General features: G+C 48.2%; 1 protein-coding gene across 1 annotated transcript in view; it reads right to left on the bottom strand.

Moving 5' to 3' along the window:
• Positions 1 to 14,830, bottom strand: part of laptm4b (lysosomal protein transmembrane 4 beta) — a 48,938-nt gene extending 34,108 nt beyond the window's left edge. The window contains exon 1 of the mRNA XM_072264409.1: positions 14,735 to 14,830. Within this exon, the coding sequence (XP_072120510.1) occupies positions 14,735 to 14,830 (96 nt within the window). The remainder of the gene's footprint in view (positions 1 to 14,734) is intronic.
• Between the last annotated feature and the right edge of the window lie 1,341 nt (positions 14,831 to 16,171).

The raw sequence follows: 16,171 nt of genomic DNA, 5'->3' as shown, positions 1-16,171 counted from the left end.
TGGAAGCAGCATTGTAGCTGGGATAAATCCACTTCAGCTTAATGCAGCCTTTAACTCCCCCGACTTTGCAGTCAGTTTCTGGATGACAAGAGCTGACTTGCTTTATTTACTTCCCTCTGATCTGATCCTTTTAAAGATCCTTTTACGTGCAGAGATATCTTTGGGTCCAAGTCCATAACTCACTGAGAGTGGTCACACATGCAGCTGGGGTGGTAAAGAAAAGCATGTGGCATGCTGCCTTTCACTGGTCGGAGCATTGGGCATAAGATTCAGGAAATCGTGCAGCAGCTTTGAGGCTGCACTTGGAATCCTTATAAACAGACTCCATTGCAATTCCTTCATTGTTTCCTCAAAACATACGGTTACTGTAGATTACCCTATTGCAAATTCATGCTAACTCTCTTTAATTTACTCAGACTTCTCCAAGTGCCTCTTGATTATTTTCCTGCTAGTTTCTTCTAAAACCTTAGCTACCATTGATGTCAAACTAGCCAGCCTGTGGATACTAGAAATGCTGCTACAGCCTTATTTGAAGTAGGATGTCACTTTCCAACCCTATATCACCTTGTCCCAACACTAGAGAGATTGGAAGATCCGAGTCCATCCGTTTAATTCGACTCCATTTTCCTTGGTAAGACCTCCAGTGCTGGCCATCACATTGATGCCAGGCCTCACTGCCCATAAAGGTTACAACACAGAACACAGAGCAGTCCAGCACAGTAAGGGCCCTTTGGCTCACCAGGATGTCCCAGTGAAGTGTGCTGTTTGTGTCAATGACCAGCAGAGTCTGAGGATGTGCTGGGGGCAGCTGGCATGTGGCACTTTGCTTCTGGTGCCAATGTAGCATGCCTACAATTATTAACCATGGGCAATATGTCTTTGGACTCTGGGAGGAAATTAGGGCAGCAGGAGGTATCCCACGTGGTCACGGAGAGAACGTACAAACTCCTTACAGACAGCAGCGGGAATTGAACTCCGATTGCTGGCGCTGTAGAGCATTACACTAACCGTTGTGCTACCACAAGATAACTCTTCCCTCCTACACAGTCCATAACCCTCCATTTTTCTCTTTCATCCATGTGCCCATCTAAGAGTCTCTTAAATCTCTTTAATGTAACAGCCTCCACCACCAGCCCTGGCAGTGTAGTTCACCCTATCCGTTATCCCATCCGCCTCTCTTTCTACCAATCTTCTGTCACGATCTTCCCACATAGTAAACACCAATAAATGAATGTGCTAACTTTTGTACTCCATGCTGCTCAACGTAGACCAACTGGAAAGTGGGCAAAGGAATGACAGATGGAATTTAACTCGGAGAAGTGCTAACGGATGCATTTTGGGAAGCTAAGCAGGACGTACACTGTGAACGGCAGGGTCCTGGGGGTGTTGTAGAGCAGAGAGACCTTGACGTACCAATGTATAGTTCCCTGCAAGTAATGACATAGTGAGGAAGGATTTTGGCACACTTTCCTTATCCGCTGAGGATCTGAGTACAGGATATGAGGCATCATGTGAAAATGCACAAGACATTTGTGACACACCATCTGCAGACTTTCTCATATTTCAGATGTTAATGAGACTGCTCCTGAAATATTGCGCAGGTTTCTGGTCACCATACTACAGGAAAGATGTTACTGAGCTAGTGAGGGTGAAGAAGAGCTTCAAAAGGATGTTTCCATCACTGGAGAGCTTGGCCGTGAGGGGAGACTGGATCACTGGAGAGCTTGGCCGTGACGGGAGACGGGGTCACTGGAGAGCTTGGCCGTGACGGGAGACGGGGTCACTGGAGAGCTTGGCCGTGACGGGAGACGGGGTCACTGGAGAGCTTGGCCGTGACGGGAGACGGGGTCACTGGAGAGCTTGGCCGTGAGGGGAGAGGGGGTCACTGGAGAGCTTGGCCGTGAGGGGAGACGGGGTCACTGGAAAGCTTGGCCGTGACGGGAGACGGGGTCACTGGAGAGCTTGGCCGTGATGGGAGACGGGGTCACTGGAGAGCTTGGCCGTGAGGGGAGACTGGGTCACTGGAGAGCTTGGCCGTGAGGGGAGACGGGGTCACTGGAGAGCTTGGCCGTGAGGGGAGACGGGGTCACTGGAGAGCTTGGCCGTGAGGGGAGAGGGGGTCACTGGAGAGCTTGGCCGTGACGGGAGACGGGGTCACTGGAGAGCTTGGCCGTGATAGGAGACGGGGTCACTGGAGAGCTTGGCCGTGAGGGGAGAGGGGGTCACTGGAGAGCTTGGCCGTGACGGGAGACGGGGTCACTGGAGAGCTTGGCCGTGACGGGAGACGGGGTCACTGGAGAGCTTGGCCGTGACGGGAGACGGGGTCACTGGAGAGCTTGGCCGTGAGGGGAGAGGGGGTCACTGGAGAGCTTGGCCGTGACGGGAGACGGGGTCACTGGAGAGCTTGGCCGTGACGGGAGACTGGATCACTGGAGAGCTTGGCCATGAGGGGAGACTGGATCACTGGAGAGCTTGGCCGTGACGGGAGACGGGGTTACTGGAGAGCTTGGCCGTGACGGGAGACGGGGTCACTGGAGAGCTTGGCCGTGACGGGAGACGGGGTCACTGGAGAGCTTGGCCGTGAGGGGAGACTGGGTCACTGGAGAGCTTGGCCGTGAGGGGAGACTGGGTCACTGGAGAGCTTGGCCGTGAGGGGAGACTGGGTCACTGGAGAGCTTGGCCGTGAGGGGAGACGGGGTCACTGGAGAGCTTGGCCGTGAGGGGAGAGGGGGTCACTGGAGAGCTTGGCCGTGATGGGAGACGGGGTCACTGGAATGCTTGGCCGTGAGGGGAGACGGGGTCACTGGAGAGCTTGGCCGTGAGGGGAGACGGGGTCACTGGAGAGCTTGGCCGTGACGGGAGACTGGATCACTGGAGAGCTTGGCCGTGAGGGGAGAGGGGGTCACTGGAGAGCTTGGCCGTGATGGGAGACGGGGTCACTGGAATGCTTGGCCGTGAGGGGAGACGGGGTCACTGGAGAGCTTGGCCGTGAGGGGAGACGGGGTCACTGGAGAGCTTGGCCGTGAGGGGAGAGGGGGTCACTGGAGAGCTTGGCCGTGAAGGGAGACTGGGTCACTGGAGAGCTTGGCCGTGAGGGGAGACTGGGTCGCTGGAGAGCTTGGCCGTGAGGGGATACGGGGTCACTGGAGAGCTTGGCCGTGAGGGGAGACGGGGTCACTGGAGAGCTTGGCCAAGAGGGGAGACTGAGTCACTGGAGAGCTTGGCCATGAGGGGAGACTGGGTCACTGGAGAGCTTGGCCGTGAGGGGAGACGGGGTCACTGGAGAGCTTGGCCAAGAGGGGAGACTGAGTCACTGGAGAGCTTGGCCGTGAGGGGAGACGGGGTCACTGGAGAGCTTGGCCGTGACGGGAGACGGGGTCACTGGAGAGCTTGGCCGTGAGGGGAGACGGGGTCACTGGAGAGCTTGGCCGTGAGGGGAGACTGGATCACTGGAGAGCTTGGCCGTGAGGGGATACGGGGTCACTGGAGAGCTTGGCCGTGAGGGGAGACGGGGTCACTGGAGAGCTTGGCCGTGAGGGGAGACGGGGTCACTGGAGAGCTTGGCCGTGAAGGGAGACTGGGTCACTGGAGAGCTTGGCCGTGAGGGGAGACTGGGTCGCTGGAGAGCTTGGCTGTGAGGGGATACGGGGTCACTGGAGAGCTTGGCCGTGAGGGGAGACGGGGTCACTGGAGAGCTTGGCCAAGAGGGGAGACTGAGTCACTGGAGAGCTTGGCCATGAGGGGAGACGGGGTCACTGGAGAGCTTGGCCGTGAGGGGAGACGGGGTCACTGGAGAGCTTGGCCGTGAGGGGAGACGGGGTCACTGGAGAGCTTGGCCGTGAGGGGAGAGGGGGTCACTGGAGAGCTTGGCCGTGAAGGGAGAGGGGGTCACTGGAGAGCTTGGCCGTGAGGGGAGACTGGGTCGCTGGAGAGCTTGGCTGTGAGGGGATACGGGGTCACTGGAGAGCTTGGCCGTGAGGGGAGACGGGGTCACTGGAGAGCTTGGCCAAGAGGGGAGACTGAGTCACTGGAGAGCTTGGCCATGAGGGGAGACTGGGTCACCAGCAGCTGTTTCCCTGGGGCACTGGAGGTATGAAAGGTGCTGAATAAAATTGAGGGGTATAAACTGGGTGGTCACAGTCTTTCTCTGTAGAGGGAGTATGTTTAAAGTGAAGGAGGAAAAATTTAAAGGGGACCTGAAGAGCATTTTTTTTCACGCAGAGAACGTGACAGATTTGGGTACAATTGCAACATTTTAATGACACTTGGCCGGGTACATGGACAGGAAATGTCTAGGGAATATGAGCCAAACAGAGGCAAATGAGTGTAGCTCAGGTGGACACCTTTGTTGGCTTGGATGAGCTGGGTGAAAGGGCTATTTCTATGTTATTTAAGTTGCTGATGACACCAAGGCCATTGGCTGAATTAAAGGTAGGATCAGCATATAGGATGGAAATTGAAAATCTGGCTGAGTGGTGCCACCACAACATCGTACTCAACTTCAGCAAAACCGAAGAACTGATTATTAACGACAGGAGGAGGAAACCAGGGAGCCGTGAGCCAGTCCTCATCAGGGCATCAGAGGTGGGGAGGGTCAGCAGCTTTAAATTCCTCAGCATTATCATCTCAGGGGACCTGTCCTGCGCACAGTGTGTAATCACCATTATAAAGAAAACATGGTAGCACTTACTTCGAAGTTTGCAGAGTTCAGCATGTCATCTAGAACTTTGACAAACTTCTATAGATGAGCTGTGGAGAGTATATTGACAGGTTGCATCACAGCCTGGTATGGAAACACCAATGCCCTTGAATGGGAAATCCTACAGAAAGTAGTGGATTCAGCCCAGTCCATCATGGGTGAAGCTCTCCTCACCACTGAGCACAACAACAAGGAGCACTGCGTGAGGAGGGCAGCATCCATCATCAAAGTACTCCAGCCCACCATCCAGCCATACTCTCTTCTGGCTGCTGCCATCAGGAAGAAGGTACAGGAACCTCAGGACCAACACCACCAGGTCTACGAACAGTTCTAATCCTCAACCATCAGGTTCTTGAACCAGGGAGGATGACTTCACTCACCCCATCACTGAACTGTGTCCACACCTATGGAACTCACTCTCACAGAGACAAACAGCATGGAAACAGACCCTTAGCTCCTACAAGTCTGTACTAACCATTATTACTCTTCCCCCCTCCCCCCCATTTACATTAATCCTACTTTAATTCATTTAAAATTTTTTATCATATTCTCAGTAAATCTTCCCAGATTTTGCCACTCTTACATTGGGGGGGAAATTAACTCACCACCCCAAACATCTTTGGGATAGGGAAAGAAACCAGTCACAGGGAGAATGTGCACAGGGAAACTCCACAAAGACAGTGCCAGAGGTCAGGATCGAAACTGAATCTCCGGCGCTGTGAGGCAGAGGCTCTACCAGCTACACCACTGCGCTGCCCAACATTCCAGGAGGCAAAATGGGGAACCTCCAGTTTTCAGAGATGCCAGAGAAACTGCAGAGACTGGAAATCTGGAGCAAGACAGTGGGTCAGGCAGCATCTGCGGAGGGAAATGAACAGTGGACATTTTGGGTTGAGACCCTTCATCTGAAGCTTCAATTCACATTTTCCAGGGCAAGTTATATCCTTCATTAGGTATCTGAAGCTGTGTGTGTTCCATCCTAAAACACTTAGCTGTCACTGCAGTGTGATTAAACTGGAGCAACTTCTCTAGAAAACAAGGCAGCAATTTTTGCACAACAAATATGCCAAAAAATGCAATGCAGTTGAGGTCAGAAGATCAGTTCTTTTTTAATTGGGTGCTGGATAAGCATCTAAGAACAACTATAAACCGATACCCACGGAATGATTGATGAAACCTTTGCATTATGTGCATTATAATAATCACAGGGGAATTTAATCTTCTTATGGACTGGGCTAACCAAATTAACAATAATGATGTGAGGGCAAATTCCGGCATGGAAAACACTTGTGTTCCAGATCAATATGTTTAGAATTTGATGAGGGTGCAGAATTATTTCAGAGCAAGTGATGTAGAATGAGAAAGGATTAGAGCATAGAACATAGAACAGTACAGACCCTTCTGCCCACACTGTGGGCACCTACTCTGATCAAACTAGGGTGTGTGGGGCCCTGGACTGAGGTAGAACCTTTGACGTCTAGCAGCTGCACTCTACCTTGTAGGGTGAATGGGCATCACTGGTCCTCATCTGTCTGCTGAATCTCTCAGGTTTGCCTCCAGCTGGCACTGGAACATACTGCTTCAGCTGGCGAGCTAAACGATGTGAAGGGTTATGTTAACATGGCACCACTGGGAGAAGGACCTCGTTGACCAAGTCACCTGTCAGGGTGGGTAAGTTCCCCAAAGAACTACAACGGCCATGTGTTGGAGACGAGGGCAAGCCACCGAGTTGGAGGACATTGGCTGTGGTCTGGCCCGGAGAGGGATGGCATTCCCTGGCCTCACCAGCTCAAGATACGCGGCATATGTTTAAAAAAAAAAAAATGGAAGTTTGCCCTGAAACCAAGGCCTTAAATATAAATGAAACTAATGAGAAAATTGTGAGCTGTGTGTTGGCTGTGATCGTTGGCCTAACAGTGAATGAGCTGTAATTACATATGAGAGCATTGAAATCTGGAGCAAAGAAACAAACTGCTGGAGGAACTGAGAAGACCAAGCAGCAGCTGTGGAGGGAAAGGAATGGATGCCGTTTCAGGCTAAATGAGCAATGGCAGATATTCAAACTAAAAGGATCAGAAAGTAGAATGCCAATTGTAAAGGTACATAATAATGTCAGAGAGAAAGAGTAAAGAGTGGCAATATTTCAGAATTCCACGAAAGGGGGCTAGGAGCCAAATGTGGGCAGATGGGACAAGCTCTTTGGGCAACACAGTTGGCATGTCAACTTGGGCCGTAGACTATCTAACACTATGACTCTCTGACTGAAAGGGGAAAAGGAAAGGGGAACATCAGACCAGTTAAACTGGTTGGGAAATTGCAGGAAACAGTTATTAACAGGTAGCAATAATGTCCTTAGAAAATAATAGGATTGTGCAGAATCAATAACGCATTTGGGAAAGAAAAGTAATGTTTAACAAATCCTTCGGAGATTATAACTATCATAGTAGAAAAAGTTGCATTAGTTGATTTGTATTGGTATTGCTTTATTATTGAAACACAAATAGAGATAGAAAAGCTTTTGATTTGCATGCCTTGAGGACAGGTTATTCATTGAGATAATAAAAAGACAACAGAATACAGAATATAGTGTTGTGGTTACAGGGAAACTGCAGTGCAGGCAGATAATAAAGTGCAAGGACCACAGTGAGGTAGATGGGGAGATCAGGAGTTCAACTTTGGTGTATGAGAGTTCCATTCAAGAGTTTGGTAACAGTGGGATAGAAGCTGTTCTGAGTTTGATGGTTCATCCTCTCAATGTCTTCAGTCCAATGGGAGAGGGGAGGGGAGGGGAGAGGAGGGGAGAGAATGCCTGGGGCAGGAGGTATCTCTGGTTATGTTAGCTGTGTTCCTGAGACTGTGGGAACTGTAGACAGATTCAATAGGGAGGAAGTTTTTTGTGATACGCTGAGCTGTGTCCACTACTCTGCAATTTCTTCTGGTTGTGAACACATTTCAAAGTTCAAGCTCAAAGTAAATCTTTTATCAAAGTACTGTACACACTGTATATGCCACCCTATAGTCCTCTTCAACTTGTAGATATTTACAGTAGAACAAAAATACAATAAAATCAGTGAAAAGCTGCACACAAGGACTGCAAGCAATCAATGTGCAAAAGACAAACTGCAAATACAAAAATAAATAACTAGATGGGTAAATAATACTGAGAACAAAGCAGCTACCAACCGTAACAAGCCCTAAAGTATCCAGATAGGGCACTTTCTATAGAGCAACTAGAAAAATTGGTGAGTCGTCAGGGCACACACATTTCCTTAGCCTTCTGAGGATGTGGAGGTGATATGCTGGTGTTCAGAAGTCCTTTGTAGAAGAGGTTATGAAATAAACTCTGAGCATGTGCAGTTGGAGGCGATATATCAGTGTGGATTGGAGTTAAAGTAACAGATAGCAGGCTTATGGTTGGAATAAAGAAGTAGTGTGCTGGATCCAGATGTTCACCATCTATTGCTATGATTTAGGTGAGGGGACGAGTGTAATATAATCCAAGTTTGCTAGTTATCCGAAGCCAGGTGGCAGTGTGGCCGTGACGAATTCACAGGGAAGCTTTCGGGGAGTGGGGTGCTGGTGAGGATAGGCAGATGGAATATAGTGTGGAAAGATGAGGTCACTCACTCTGGGTAGATATTCTATCTGATGAGAAATTTGAATGATGTCAGTTCTCAGAAGCAATCTGGCTGTCCTTGTACATTGATCACTGAAAATGAACATGCAAGGACAGTGGAGAAGCAGGAAAACATAGAGTATGTTGGTAGGCAAGATAATTTAACTAATTGTTTCCACATGAGAATTACTATACAAAAGCAACAATGCCCTGCTGCGATAGATCGTGCTCCACTGAGAATTCACGTGGAATATTGAACTACAGCATATCAGCCTGGCAAGTAGAATTGAAAAGAATTTAGGTGTCCTTGCGTGCAAATCATTGCAAATCAGCCTTAGTGTAAGAAGTGTGCGCAAATCTTGCCTCAGTTATCTGAGCAAGATAAGATGTCCAGATCTTCAGGCTTTAGAGAGGGTACAGATAAGATTTACCAGGATAATATCTAGATTAGAGATTAGTAGCTCTAAGGAGAGATTGGAAAACTTGGGAAGTTTTCTCTGGAACATTGGAGGCTTAGGGATGACCTGATAGAAGCAAAACATTTAGAGAGGTTTAGATGGGGTAGGCAGTCCAAATCAGGGGTAGATAGTCAGAGCCTTTTTACCATTACATCACAAATACCAGAGGACATAACTTTAAGGAAAAGGAGAAATGGGGAAAGTTTGAAGGAAATTTATGAAGCATTTCTTACACAGAGATTGATAGTTGCCTGGTAATGTGGTGGAAGCAGGTACAATGTCAATGTTTAAGAGGCTTTTAGTTGGCAGGGGATGTGGGAGGTGAGTAGAGACCATGTACAGACAAATGGGGTTAGTTTAATTTGGCATCCTGATTGGCACAGACATTGGGAGCTGAAAGGATTAAGGGGCATGTTTTATTCTTCATGGGCATATTCCTGCCTCTATTCTTGATGTTCTCCCGAGAGACCAAAACTATGCAGATTATTGGCTTCACCCAGGCTCAGATAACTGAAGCAAGATTTGCGCACAGTTCTTACATTAAGGCTGATTTGCATGCAAGGGCACCTAAATTCTTTTCAATTCTACTTGCCAGGCTGACATGCTGTAGTTCAAGGTTATTAAAGCCCTTACTAATTTCTCATGGTTGAAGTGATGTATCACTGTCTGGCACAGAGGCTCTAACGCACAAATTCACAAGAGGCTGCACAAGGCTGGAGACTCAACACTCTCCGCCAAGGGCAATAGCCTCCACATCATCAAAGACTTCTTAAAGAGGCTGTGCATTGCTAAGGACCCTCACCATCCAGGACATGCTCTCTTCTCATTATTACCAATGGGAAGGAGGCACAGGAGCTAAAGACCCACACTCAGAGTTTTAGGAACAGCTTTGTTCCTTCTGCTGTTGGGGTCTTCACTTTTCCTCCTTTGCACAACCCACACAAAACGTAGGAGGAACTCAGTAAGGCAGGCAGCATCCACTGAGGGGAAATAAACAGTCGATGTTTCAGGCTAAAACCCTTCATCAGATTCTGATTCTAATCATCTGCTTTCTGGTGTGTGGATTACTTGCTATGTTTTCACATCATACTCCACACATCCCCTGCCTTCCCAGTCCCCTGACCTGAAAAGCCTAGATAGAGTCAACATGGAGAGAGGATGTTTCCAATAATGGGGGAGTCTTAGACTAGAGGGTGCATTCTCAGAATAGGAACGTCCCTTTAGAACAGAGATAAGGAGGAATTTCTTTAGCCTGACTGTAATGGATCACTGAAATTCATTGCCACGTATGGCTTTGGAGGACTAAGTCATTGAGTATATTTAAAGCTGATAGGTTCTGCTTGTGTGAGCACGTGGCCAAGTGGTTAAGGCATTGGACTAGCAACCTGAAGGTCGTGAGTTTGAGTCCCAGCCGAGGCAACGTGTTGTGTCTTTGAGCAAGGCACTTAATCACACATTGCTCTGCGACGACATTGGTGCCAAGCTGTATGGGTCCTAATGCCCTTCCCTTGGACAACATTGGTGTCGTGGAGGGGGGAGACTTGCAGCTTGGGCAACTGCCGGTCTTCCAGACAACCTTGCCCAGGCCTGTGCCCTGGAGAGTGAAGACTTTCCAGGTGCAGATCCATGGTCTCGCAAGACTAATGGTTGCCTTAAAAAGGTTCTGCTTAATAGGGTGACAAAGGTTACAGGGAGAAGACAGGAGAATGGGGTTGAGAGGAAAAATAAATCAACCATGATGGAAAGGTGGAGCAGACTCGATGGGCTGAATGGCCTAATTCTGCTCCTATGTCTTGTGGTCTGATGTCACTCCACACCCTTCTGCTGAGTTCCTCTAATTTTTATGTGTGAAGCTCTTGAATTCCAGCATCTGCAGAATCTCTTGTGTTTTGAAAAAACAGATTTATTATCTAATTACTTGGTGGCATCTGAATTTACAACCCAGAAGCTAAGTTAGAAACTTAACCACCATGCTTCCAAACCACATTTTCTAGTAGCTTCATTTATCCACGATTCATATAATATTTTTAATTTCAATTTTAATTTTAATTAATTTACCTGCAGTGCTGGGATTTGAACTGTGACTTCATTTGAGGTAAAAAGCTTCCAAGGTATTTTTGAGAAAATGATGGCATCACCAAATGAATCAGAGTTGCCACAAGCAAGAATTTCTGCTGTTGGTTTCTACCTCACTGACTTCTACAGTTAATTCCAGATTTTACAAAGCTTCAGTACTTTCATTACTTTTTCCATAATGGCATAGAAAGAGGCTATTCAGCCCCTCTGGTCCATGCTGGCTTTCAGAGCATTCCAGTCAGTCCCATCCCCCTACTTATTATTCTGTGTCTATTCCCCAAAGTTGGTTCCAAGCAGCAGCAATAAAACAGAAGTTTTACAGTGGCCATAACCCACCATCTCTGAGGCATGGAGTCATAGAGTCATTCAGGCCTTCCAGCGCATCGCAAGCATATCAGATACCCATATATATCCCTAGATCGGCTACATCAGGAGTACTGCATTCAGTTCTGGTAGCCCCATCCTAGGAAGAATGAGGAGGCTTTCAGAGGGTGCAGAAGAGGTTCACCAGGATGCTGGCTGGATTGGAGGGCATGAGCTATGAGGAGAGTTGGACAAATCTGGGTTGTGGAAGCTGAGAGGAGATGTGATAAAAGTTAATCTGTTGTTTCTTTGCTTTGTGGCTGCCTGCAGGAGAACGAATCTCAGGGTTGTGTTCCATCTGCATACCTTAATAATAAATGTTCTTTGAATATTTGAAGAGGCACAGATAGAGTAGACAGCTGGTATCTTTTATACCCAGGGTCAAAAAGTCTAAAACAGGGGGCAAGCATTGAAGGCAAGTGGGGTACGTTCATGGGAGATATGTGGGGGAAGTGGTGGGTGTCTGGAATGGGCTGCCAGGGATGGTGGTGGAGGCAGGTGTTTTAAGAGTCTCTTGGATAGGCAAATGGATATATAGAGATTGGAGAGGTATGGAGCTTAAGTAGGCAGAAAGGATTAGTTCCATTAGGCATTTAGTTACTAGTTCATTAGTTTGGCACATCTTGGGCCAAATGGCCAGTTGCTGTTATATGTCACACATCCTGTGTTTCGGTTTTGGTTTATTATTGTCACGTGTACCAGGATAAAGTAGAAAGTCTTGCAGACCATTCATTACACAGTGCATTGGGCTAGAACAAGGTAAAACAATAACAATGCAGAATAAAGTGCAAATGTGATCCCATTCTCCAGGTTATCTGGATACTTCTGACATGTTGTAGGAATCGCTGCTTCCCCGCGCACTGAGCTATGGGAAGGAACTAGAGTTCCTCGGAAAACCCATGTTGGCACAGGGAGAAGGTGCAAGCTCCACGCTACAGCAGCGGAGACCAGAACTGAACCCATTCACTGGAGCTGAGGGAGAGGTGCACCCGTGTGAAGCCTGTGCCACTTCATCCTTGTAGGAAATCCTACTCTGGTTTTTGGCCTTTGTTCCTGTTATCTAAGGGGAGAGGCTGGACTGGCCCTTGTTACTTCCTTGACAAAGCAGGGCGATTCTATTGCAGCATGGGAGGCTGCAGATGCTGGTAGATTTGGCAGAGGGGGCATGGAGGTAAAACGGGGAATTATTTCATCCAAAGTAGAGATGGGGTCTGGAACTCGTTCTCTTCAGAGACAGGATACTTTCCGCTGATGATCACACAATGCTCAACACTACTCGCGTCTGCTCGGATAACAGAGTCATCAGCCCCCGAATGCAGCAACAGCTGGGCGATATCCAGGGCCAGGCTGATGGGTGACAGCATCATTCGTGCCATTCCAGTGCCAGGGAACGAACATCCAACACGAGGAAGTTAACCCCCACCCCCTGACATTCAATGGCCACGGGATTCATCGCCGAATTGCCACTGACTGTGTTCTAGGGGGTTGGGGGGATGGGGGCACAGTTGACCAGAAACTGGGCTGCAGTAGCATTTGGTTCTACAATTGTAAATGATTCAATGTCATGAGGCACGGATTTAAACCTAGGCAACTGAAAGATGTGAAGAGTCACAGTTATAAAGCAGAGAAAAAGACCTTCGGTCCATCTGGTCTTCCATCTAGTCCCATCTCTCGTCCATGTACCTCTCCAATCTTTTCTTAAATGTTCAAATTGAACCAGCATCTGCCACTTCTACTGGCAGCTCATTCTGTACTCTCACAACCCTCTGAGTTCTCTTTAAATTTCCCTTAAATATTTCACCTAATAATGCGTGGCAGAAGGGATTGATATAATCAGGCATCACGCTCGACACAGACGTCCTGGGCAGCAGGACCTGCTCCTGTGCTGTACTGTGCTATGGTCTATGTCTGTGTTCAATATTCTATGTTCTCTGCTTACGGGGGAAGTGTAAAACGGAGTCCTTACAGGGGAACTGGATGGGCATCAGAGAGGGAATGATTTCCAGGTCTGTGGGGAAAGAGCAGGGAAGTGGAACTGATGGAATTTCCCCTTTAGGAGCCAGCATCAACTCAATGGGCCAAATATCCCCCCCGTTTTGTGCCACCACAGTTCTAGGATTCTCACTCACAATCCCATCACAAGATGGAACTGGGGACATTTACAGCAGAAGGATTCAAAGTACATTTATTATCAAAGTATGTATGGAGTTTACAACCCTGAGATTTGCCTTCTCCACAGACAGCCAGAAAACCAAGAAAAAAAACCATGGAACCCATTCAAAGAAAAAAATACCAACACCACCCCCTACACACGCAAAAAAAAAAAGTGCAAAGTTAAAAATAGAACAGATCAAAATGATTATCAGGCGGCATGGAGAGTCCACAGAAAATTAAACTCTATTTTTAACATAAATCCCTTTGATATTGTTTAAACAATGGTTGGCTGCCTGGAAACAGACATTTGATTCTCTGAGCCCTCACATAATCATTGAAGATGCGTTACTCCAGGAATTTGATTATTGCATGGTTTTATGTGGATGTGTTAATCCAACCCTTTGCATTCATTGCAGGATATTCTCAGGCAGGGCTTACAGGGAGCCAACAGTCTAACGTATTATCTTAATTACTCAATGCAAAGCTTGCTGAAGGTTACAGTTCCAGCCTCCCAAGGCCATGTGTGCTTATGCTCCCCTGACATTTCCAGTGAAACTAAGGCAAGAGCTTGCTCCATCCTGGTCAATCCTAATGTTGAGAGACCCCTGCAATAGTTCTGAAGCCTATTTTTAGATGATGACAACAGCCAGGGTCCTGACAGCTGGGTGAGATGTGTCCACCACAGCTGGGAGTTTATCGAGGGTTAGTGCAGTCTGGCAAAGACCTTCATCTCACCATCGGCGGCTTCCCCTCCTCTTGACTCAGCTCACACTCTGTACTCTCCTTCTCAGGTGTCTACCTCATCCCCACCACTCCTTATCCCTTTCCCTCTCCTTCCCTGCATTTTCCCTCACTCCTTCCCTCTCACTGTCCTACCAACTCCATCTAAACCTCCACCTTTCCATCCTCCTCCTCCCACTCCACTTCCCCTCCCCATCTCTTCTCTCTTCCTCCCCAATTTCACCCTTCTCTTGTCCTGCACAATTTCTGCCTCCACCCTCCCCCTTCATTCTTTCTTCGCCTGCCCTCTCGTCCCTGTCCGCTCTCACTTCCTTCTCAATTGTCCCTCCTGCCCCCTCCTCACGCCCTCGCACCATCACCCTGCTCCCTTTCTCCCTTATTTTTCTCTAATGCCCCTTCCGCATGCTCCCAGGCCCCTGATTATTACCCTGCATCGCTACCCTCCTTCCCTCCTCAGCCTGTCCATCTCCCTCTCCCTCTGTTCTTCCCCCTCCCTGCTCTACCCTCTGTTATCCTCCCCTCCCAAACCTCTACCTCCTCCCTCACTCCTCTTTGCTCCTCTACTTCCCTCCCTCCTTCTCTCACTCTCCCTTGCTCCCTCCCTCCCCCCCACCCCCAATCACTCACCATGTACCAGACTCCCAGGATTATGGTTCCAGTGCGGACATGACAACAGCAGCACTTGGTGGAGTACCAGCGATCCGCAGGCGAGATCATCCTCATCAGCCTGAGAACAAGCCGAAACGAGAAGTAAACTACAACCCTGTGCTGCCTGTGGGTGCCAGAGCTGGGAATGAAATGCCCTGCTCGCCTCCTCCCTCCCTTTCACTGTACCATGATCCTGAAGCCGATTCTCTCCTATCACTCAATGCAGCCTGCGCTGCCTGGCTGAGAGAGCAAGGGGAGGAGAATATACCTTTAACCCTTTCCCAGCCGGAGCTCTGTGAATCCCAGTTACCATCTGGTTGTCTTTTCCCTCCTTACTGAGTAGATTGAGAAGGAGACAACACTGGAACAGACCTTCAGGGCACAGAACAATACAGCACAGTAGAGGACTTTCGGCCCACCATGTTAGACCACAGACCATAAGACCATAAGATATAGGAGCAAAATTAGGCCATTCACTTATCCTGTCTGTGCCACCATTTCATAATTGCTGATTTATTATCCATCTTAACCGCATTATCTTGTCTTCTTCCTGTAACATTTGAATCCGAGGTTCGCCCACTATAGGAAACTTCCTCCCCACATCCACTCTATACAGGCCATTCATTATTCAATAGTTTTTAATGAGATGCCCCCTCATTCTTCTAAAGTCCAGTGAGAATGGGCCCAGAGCCTTCAAACACTCTTCAAATATTAACTCTTTCATCAATCTGGACCCTCTTCAATTCCAGCACCTCTTTTCTTAGATGAGGGGCCAAAACTGCTCACAATACTCCAAGTGCAGTCTGACCAGTGCCTTATAAAGCCTCAGCATTATGTCCTTGCTTTTGTATTCTAGACCTCTTGAAATGAATGCAAACATTGCCTTTGCCTTCTTTACCACCAACTCAACCTGCAAGTTAACCTTTATGGAATCCTGCACAAGGACTCCCAAGTTGCTTTGTATCTTTGATTTTTGAATTTGCTCCCCATTTAGAAAATAGTCTATGCCTTTATTCCTTCTACTAAAGTGCTTTGCCATAGGCTTCCTACATTTATTTTCATCTACCACTTCGCCCATTCTCCCAATTGGTCTAAGTCCTCCTGCAGACTCCCTGCTTCCTCAGCATTACCTGCCTGACCACAAAGCCATCAAGCCCATTGACGTAAAACGTGAAAAGAATGGTCCCAACACCAACCCTTGCAGAACACCTCTAGTCACTGACAGCCAACCAGAAAAGCCCCTGCCCCATTCCCACTCTTTTCTTCCTGCCAATCAGCAAATCTTCTATCCATGCTAGTATCTTTCCTGTAATATACCACGGGCTCTAATCTTGTTAAACAGTCTCATGTATGGCACCTTGTTAAAGGCCTTATGAAAATCCAAGTATAGAACATTCACTGACTCTCCTTTGTCTA

The sequence above is a fragment of the Mobula birostris genome, chromosome 1 (genome assembly GCF_030028105.1).
Source record: "Mobula birostris isolate sMobBir1 chromosome 1, sMobBir1.hap1, whole genome shotgun sequence".
Taxonomy (NCBI): domain Eukaryota; kingdom Metazoa; phylum Chordata; class Chondrichthyes; order Myliobatiformes; family Myliobatidae; genus Mobula; species Mobula birostris.
Note: the sequence above shows the minus strand (reverse complement) of the source record. Positions and strands in the feature narration are given on the sequence as shown.